An 8570-nucleotide genomic window follows, 5' to 3' on the forward strand; every position below is an offset into this window, starting at 1 on the left:
TGTTTTCCTCTGCTGTTTCCATTTGCCTCAGGAAGTAGTGGCTAATATATTGCCTTTTTAATGCCTTCAGCACAAGCTCACTGTGTAACCAGCTCAATCTTTGGAGAGTTTGGGGTTAGATAAGTAAAGGCAAGCCCTTTGAGCCAGTCCTTCAGGGAGCCACCAGAAAGGTCAAAACAAACCACCACAGTGTGTTGAGAATAGGGTCTATCCTGCTCTCCCTAGTACTAGAAATTGTCTTCAATGTCATAGCCAAAGCACGGAACAGAGGATGAGTCAAGGGTCACTTAAAAATGTCAGCTATTTTTTGCCCTTGATTAAGCATTTTCCTGGTTGCCGTAGAGTTTTGGTAAGTTTTCAGGGTTCTGATAAAGTTGTTCTGATAGTTTTTCCAGTTTATTCACTGTTTCTGTAGAGGGAGGGACTTTTGAAGTTCCATATTCTATGATGTTCATTGTTGTTTTTTCTCACAAGACTTCAAGCTTTTCTCTGTTTCTGGGGTGTAGGAGTATGATGATGAAGGAGACAGATATGGCCCCCATGCTCGTAGAGTTCTTTAGCGCCTTCCCTATGAGCTGAATATTCCTTCCCCTGACTTTATATTTTCTATAGTTAAAAGCTTTATAGCATTTGTATTGTGTATTTAAACTTGGGTATGGACTTTGGGACTGTGTGTGCTCTGTCACCCTGGATATTGAACGAGATTGTTTGTACTTTTGTTTCCTGAGAGTTACTATAGTCATTAGAATTTAGATATAATTATTCCGTTGTTCCAAAAGCCACATTTCCCTATCTTCAGAATTCTTGGCTTCAGTTTCATAGAGTTGCTTGTCACTTGCACAGCCCCGCAATGGCACATGTCTTTTCTCCATGAATAGGATATCATGTTGATAAACCCAGTCTGATCTCCCAGTTGGAGCAAGAAGACAAGGTGGTGACAGAGGAAGGAGGAATTCTCCCAGGCACCCGTCCAGGTGAGCTCTAGGAGGATATGAGGAATAGTCTTTGAGGCGTAGCTCTAGCCAGTGATTCAGGGCATGTGAGTGTTACATTAGGAAATACCTAAAATGTGCTCTTTTCTGACAGAGATGGCCACAGAGATTTGGTATGAGCTTCCTCATGGACCTTCTTTCTTTGCTCTTTAATCCTCTGTTCAATGTCTCCTACTTTACTTTGGACTCAGAGGGGGGGAAAAATGTCCCTTTTCCTTTTTAAATAAGTCTCATATGAGCCCTTTTTCTGATTCCTTCCTGGAACTTTACCTTCCTGATAATTCCTCCTATAGTGTAAATCTCTGATCAATCCTAATCCTTTTAGAGTCCTTTTTTAGTACCTGTAATTTGTATACTCATATGCCTTTCCTTGAAAACCTCCTCAAAAACCCTAATCCCTCAGTTTGTCTTTACTCATATTTCTTTTCACCATTAACTTAAATTTCTTTTCAATTTGTTTTAGATTTGGAGACAGTACTTAAAGCAAAATGGTTAACTCCAAAGAAGCCTATTTTTAGAAAAGAACATTCTAATGATGTTAGAGCGGTAAGACCAATGTGGTAATTGCTGGTTTTTCTCAGTAGGAAAATTTCATAAGTTAGAAAAGCAACAAATAATCAGGGGAGTCATTATCGGGAAATGTCATTAACATGTGAGATAATGGTGTCTCAGGAGAGATACTGTAAATCAGTTGTAAATTTGGAGAAAATTATAAATTAGCTCCAGACTTGTTTCTTTGCTGAGAGTTCCCACAAGTAAATACTTCCTTAAATGTGACTGTCAAAATATAGAGTAGTCTTAAACTTATCAGAAAATGCTCTGTGAATATGATAAGGACTTGTGGCAATGCATCTGTCTATCCTTTCTTAACTTGTAAAACCTCAGACCGGGTAGAAGCCATTTAACAAGCATTTAAAATAGATAGCTGCAACATCAATGATAATAATGTAACAGAATTCCTGGGAGAGAAAATTTGTATAACAGCATTGAATATTAAAAAATGTTATATAGATTTCGTTCATCTCTTAACAGGAGAGAAGTCATCTGGGAGTGAAACTCAATGAATGTAATCAGTGTTTTAAAGTCTTCAGCACAAAATCTAACCTTACTCAGCACAAAAGAATTCATACTGGAGAAAAACCCTATGACTGTAATCAGTGTGGAAAATCCTTCAGCAGTAGATCTTACCTTACTATTCATAAGAGAATACATAATGGGGAGAAACCCTATGAATGTAATGACTGTGGGAAAGCCTTCAATGATCCTTCCTCTCTTAGACTGCATGTGAGAATTCACACTGGAGAAAAACCCTATGAATGTAACCAGTGTTTTCATGTTTTCCGCACTAGTTGTAACCTCAAAAGCCACAAGAGAATTCATACGAGGGAGAATCACCATGAATGTAATCAGTGTGGCAAGGCCTTCAGCACGAGGTCCTCCCTTACTGGGCACAATAGTATTCATACAGGAGAGAAGCCTTATGAATGCAATGACTGTGGGAAAACCTTTAGGAAGAGCTCATATCTGACACAGCATATGAGGACTCATACTGGAGAAAAACCCTATGAGTGTAATCAGTGTGGAAAGTCCTTCAGCAGTAGCTTTTCTCTTACTGTTCACAAGAGGATTCATACTGGTGAGAAACCCTATGAATGCAGTAACTGCGGGAAAGCATTTAATAATCTCTCAGCTGTTAAGAAACATGTGAGAACTCACACTGGAGAAAAACCCTATGAATGTAATCATTGTGGAAAATCTTTCACCACTAATTCTTACCTTTCTGTGCACAAGAGAATACATAACAGGTGGATATGAATGCAGTAACTGATTTCTTATCTCTCAGACAACTTGTGACAACTCACAGTCTAGATGTATGAGTCAGCTGCTGCTGCATAACAAATTTCCCCTTGAAACATAGTGGCTTTAAACAGCAAACATATGTTATCTATAGATCAGGAATTCAGAACCAGCTTATCAGTGTAGTTCTGGTCAGGATCTCATGAGGTTGCAATCAAGATGTCAGCAGGAGCTGCCATCCTCCACTTTATTGCCAAAGAGTCCACTTCCAAAATGGCTCACTGGCACACCTGGCAAGTTAGTCACTGGTTGTTGGCAGGGAACCTTCATTTACTCACCGTGTTGGATTCTCTACAGGGTTAAATATCTTTATGATGTAGAAGCAGGGTCATCCCAAAGCATTGGATTTAAAGAAGAGCTAATGCAGAAGCTACAGTGTCTTTTATGACCTTGTCCCAGAAGGACATATCATCACTTCTTCAGTACTTTAAGGGTCACACAGATCACTCCTGATACATTGTGGGAAGAGACCATGCTCAATGTGAATATCAGGAAACAAAGATTGTTGGGAACCATCTGAGAAGTCACTGAAAGGGGGCCTTCAGGAGACCCTCTTTCTTTCAGTCAATTCAATATGAAGTAATATTCGGTAACTCCTGTGTAAATTCACTCATGAAAGAAACCTCATAAGTCCAAGCTTCATGATAAACTTTCAGCTCAAACTCACCCTAACGTACATAAAAGGTTATGTATTGGGGATAAATCTGAGGAATACAGTCATGATATCTAGGGAGTCATGTGGCAGGGAAAATCTGATGAACATCATCAGAATGTAAAAGCCTTTAGGGACACTTGTCCCTTAAAATGTCCCTTAGAACATGTGAGAGGAATCACTACAGAGAAACACTCATGTAAGGAATGTGGAAAACCCTGTAGCACAAGCGTTTTTGTTAACAGAAGATGAAATTTCAAGTACCAAGTACGATGGGAAAGCCTTCAGGGTTCTTTCAGTTTTTAAGAGACATGAGGATCGATTCTGGAGAGAACAAACCATTGAATGGCATCAGTATTGGAAAGCCAGTTTCCCACATTCCTTAAACTTGTGAGTATAAAGAAGGAGGGAATGCCTTTAATGATAGCTCTTACCTTAGGAAAAGTATGAAATTCCTGGATGCAAAAACCTGTGAGTGGATTAATTTTGGAAAGTCTTTCGATGACTTCTGTCTTTGTTGAATTGTGTGAAGTCACCCAGGAGGGGCTTCGGGAAGGGAGCCCAAGAAGGTATTCAGCATGAGATTGCCTTAGCTCTTCTCTGAGTGGCCATGGAATACTTTAAAATGGGAATGGAAAAGGGTAAATGTTAAAAGTGTGGGATTACCTTTCAGTGTCTCATCCTTAGGGTGGGGCAACTAGTTCTTTAATTTTCAGTCTTTTTGATTAAGTAACAACATTTGTGTCTGCAGCTGTGCCCTAAAATAAACCTTAAGTTATGTTCTGTAGTTTTGTATGTAATACATTTATCATCATTGACTCTAAAACTATTAATATACTGCATATTCATAAAGATATTTCTGACTATTGCCTGAGTGATTTAGTTTATCCTAGGAAAAGCTAGGATAATTGCTAAACACCTTTTAGCAATTGCTAAATAGCTAAATTGCTATATACTTTTTCCTAATTTAATGGCATTTTTATTAAGTGGATTTTATTATGCTGATTCTTTTTTGTCTTTCCATCCTAATATGGCAGTTATTTTTAGCCTCTTTCCCAATGTCCATTTCCCCCTATATTTTCTTAAAAGAAGAAGCAGATTTTTTTCTTTAAACTTTTTTTCAAGTTGTTGATGAATAGTATTGAAAATAGTCAATCCACAGGGCATCCCCAAAGCCCAGGGAGGTGTTCTGCTCTGCTGTCCATGAGAAGTAGGTGGAAGTCACAGAGGGGAGTGAGGGGGACACATCATTGTCTGGCTTGTCTGCCTCACCCATATCCTGTTCATCTTACCCATTCATTCTTGTGGAGTCAAGCTGTAGAGTTGGAAGAACTATATTTTGATCATGATGACAATGACCACAGTATGGCAAAAATCACAATGAGTGGGCTCCCTAAGAGGCTCTGATTGGCTCTATCACCTACAGGCTGCTTATTCCTAGACTTCTTACATGATTTATAAGTAACCTATGTGGTTGAGACTCAAGTGATTCTTTTTTGTTTGTTTTTGAGGTGGTGTTCTGTTAATGTCCTGCTGAATAATATTATTAGTTGGTCATTTTATAAATGCTCCAAGATTATTTGAAAACTGTGTGTGTGTGTGTGTATATGTGTGTGTGTGCTCAGTTGTGACTGACTCTTTTTGCGACCCCATGGACTGTAGCCCTCCAGGCTCCTTTGTCCATGGGATTTCCCAGGTAAGAATCCTGGAGTGGGTTGTTCTTCCCTTCTCCAAGGGATGTTCCCTATCCAGGGATCAAAGTGGAGTCTTCTGTCTTGCCAAGTGGATTCTTCACCAGTGAGCCACCTGTGTATTCTCTAATTTTCAGATATAGAGTGTATTCTCATTAACTCAAGCTAAACATGTTTTCAGATATATTAATAGTATGTACCTGAAGCTTTTCCCCCTCTCTCTTAAACATAATTACCAATAGATGTGAATTAAAGTTCTCTACCATGGTTGTGGATTAACAAATTCATTTTGGTAATTCTGTCATTTCTTTCTTTATGTATTTTAATGTAATGTAAATAAAGTACATGCATTTCTGAGGTGGTTGATCAGAAACTGAAGAGGAACTGAAGAGCCTTTTGATGAGGGTGAAAGAGATGAGTTTAAAACTCAGCATTAAAAAAACTAAGATCATGACCTCCAGTCTCATCACTTCATGGCAAATAGAGGGGAAAAAGTGGAAGCAGTGGCAGATCTTATTGGGCTCCAAAACCACCGTGGATGGTGACTGCAGCCATGAAATTAAAAGATGCTTGCCTCTTGGAAGAAAAGCTATGACAAACATAGACAGCATATTAAAAAGAGATGTGGCTCTGAAAGAAAAAAAAGTCCATATAGTCAAAGCTATCGTTTTTCCAGTAGTCATGTAAGGATGTGAGAGTTGGACCAGAAAGAAGTCTGAGTGCCAAAGAATTGATGCTTTTGAATCGTGGTGCTGGAGAAGACTCTTGGGAGTCCCTTGGACAGCAAGGAGATCCAACCAGTGAATCCTAAAGGAAATCAATCCTGAATATTCATTGGAAGGATTGATGCTGAAGCTCCGATACTTTGGTCACCTGATGCAAAGAGCAGACTCACTGGAGAAGACCCTGATGCTAGGAAAAATCAAAGGCAAAAAGAGAAGGGAGGTGCAGAGGATGAAATGGTTGGATGGCATCACGACTCAATGGACCCATGAATTTGAACAAACTCCAGAAGATGGTGACGGACAGGGAAGCCTAATATGCTGCAGTCCATGGGATCCCAAAAAGTCAGACATAGCAACTGAACAACAGAGAAAAAGAAAAACTAAAGCATTGAGAGGAAATAAAATTCCTCATTAAATAGAGAATACCATCTTTATCCATGGTTAAAACATTTTAATGAGCTCATTTTCTTTAAGACAAATAACTCAGTATGATATAGATAGAAACATAGTATAATTTTTAGAAATTAGAGATGCTGATTCTCAGATTCACAAGGAAAGGAATTTATTCAAAGAGAAATAACTTTTATGGGGGGATAAAATGAGAGAGGATGTGGGAAAAAGTAACATACCAAAATATTTCTCAGAAGTTCATTATTGGAGGAAAAAACTGGACAAACTGAAAATGTAGAGACTCCAGAAAAAGCCCATATTTATTTGGAAACTCAGAAGTTAAGATTAAGTTTCTATTTTAAGTAAATTGCAAAATTATGATTTGAGTGAAGAAAATATACTACCAGTAATTTAAAAAATTTAATTTTTTAATTGAAGGATAATTGCTTTACAGGATTTTGTTGTTTTCTGTCAAACATCAACATGAATCCACCATAGCTACCAGTATTTTTCACTGGCTACTTTCTGCATTCAGAAAAAAAATTATTTTTCAGTTAAAATTTTATTTTTCAATAAAAATCTCTGAATGAATTGCACTAATGTGTGAAAAGCATGTATACCTTCAGTATTTTCTCCTAATAGGAATCTTTCCTCTTGTCAGACATAATACAGTAAAGGGTGGCCCAAAATGTTTTTACAGAGAAAATGAACTTTCTGGATACAGGAATGGAAGAAGCAATAAGGATGTACTTACTGTATACTTAATGCCAGAGGACCCAGCTAGATTCAGTAGCAGGAGCTTTGAGGAGCCGTTAATCTGAGATAGACCATCTATCCATAACTCAAAATGACTGAGACTTTTAAAAAGAGATCCTCTGCAAAATAGCTGTAAAGCAATTCTGATGCTATTATTGGAATGAAGACAAAATACCTATCTGGTATACTGCTAATGGCAGCTTGCTGCTCTCTAGTATTGGAATGAGTAGTATCTATCTGGTATACTGTTCAAAAGACAAGTGTAATAGCAACTTACTATGAGATAAAACCTGAATGCAGATTTCTCTTAGAATCTGTTTGATACTTTAAACCTTTCAGAGAGTTCTCAAGTCTCAGGAGGGTATAGCACTTTGGGGCAAAGATACAGCCTAGGAGCCCAGCACTAGAGGCCAAGATGGAGACGATCTCCACGGCCACCATAACCTTGCCCTTGGTGCTGTGGCAGATAGGGAGGAAGGTGACCCAGACACTGAGGAGCACCAGCATGCTGAAGGTCAGGAAATTGGCTTCACTGAAGGTGTCAGGCAGCTTCCTGGCCAGGAAAGCCAAGGAGAAGGTCCCCAGGGCTAAGGAGCCCAGGTAGTCCAGGACACAGTAGAAGGCAGTGACCGAGCCCTTGTTACACACGATGAGGAGCTCCTTGGGCTCAGAGTGAGTGTCCATCTCAAGGAAAAGGGGAGAGGCTCCCAGCCAGACTCCACAGATGATCACCTGGATCATGGAGTACATGGGAAAGACATAGCAGGTCCTGTTAAGAGCAATCGCCTCATTGTTCTTCCTGGTTTCCTGGCCTTGAATGCCAGGATCACAGCCAGGGTTTTGGCTAAAACAGTGGCCACAGCCACAGTGAACACAGCTTCCAATGTGATCTGTTGGAGGATGCAGGTGGCTGTGTGGGGATGATTGATGAAGAGTAAGGAGCAGAGGAAGCATAGGAGGAAGGAGATGAGCAGGACATGGCTGAGAGCCCGGTTATTGGCCTTGACTATGGGGGTGTGTCGGTGCTTCACAAAGACCCACAAAACCACAGCCATGAGGACACAGGCACGGAGCTGTGCAGGCCAGTGACATCCCCAGAGAACCCTCTAAGGCCACAAAGGTCAGGACTTTGGGGAGGCAGCGATTTCTCTTCCTGTTGGGGTACTCTTGGTCTGGGCGCTGGACACAATGCTGTGCACCTGGGGAGAAAGACAGCATTTCATTTTCACGATTCATTTTTATCACATTTGAACATTGTCACCATTTCTGTGAGGTGTGTATTCATCCCCTCTGATGTTACCTTCAAACAAACCAAGTTAAGACTGTTTATACCAAGGGACAATACTTTCAGGAAAAAAAACATGTATTAATGAATCTAATGACGTGGTGGAAATGGATGTGCTCATTTGTGGTTCAGTTAACAAAGGCACTGATTCTTCCTAACTCTTTACTCTCCCCAGTACATGAGTAAAGTCATAAATTTAAAAATGGTAAGTTTGGCTTTATC

General features: G+C 39.6%; 1 protein-coding gene and 1 pseudogene across 2 annotated transcripts in view; one reads left to right on the top strand and one right to left on the bottom strand.

Annotated features, from left to right (window-relative positions):
- The window catches only part of ZNF557 (zinc finger protein 557), an 18936-nt gene extending 12033 nt beyond the window's left edge, over positions 1-6903 (top strand). For both annotated transcript variants that reach the window (XM_070792028.1, XM_070792029.1), the window contains 3 exons: positions 879-974; positions 1456-1538; positions 2025-6903. In XM_070792028.1, the coding sequence (XP_070648129.1) occupies positions 879-974; positions 1456-1538; positions 2025-2807 (962 nt within the window). In that variant the 3' untranslated portion in view covers positions 2808-6903. The remainder of the gene's footprint in view (positions 1-878; positions 975-1455; positions 1539-2024) is intronic.
- A 436-nt stretch (positions 6904-7339) lies between these two features.
- Positions 7340-8299, bottom strand: LOC139183981 (vomeronasal type-2 receptor 116-like; annotated as a pseudogene).
- Between the last annotated feature and the right edge of the window lie 271 nt (positions 8300-8570).

Source organism: Bos indicus, chromosome 7 (genome assembly GCF_029378745.1).
Source record: "Bos indicus isolate NIAB-ARS_2022 breed Sahiwal x Tharparkar chromosome 7, NIAB-ARS_B.indTharparkar_mat_pri_1.0, whole genome shotgun sequence".
NCBI lineage: Eukaryota > Metazoa > Chordata > Mammalia > Artiodactyla > Bovidae > Bos > Bos indicus.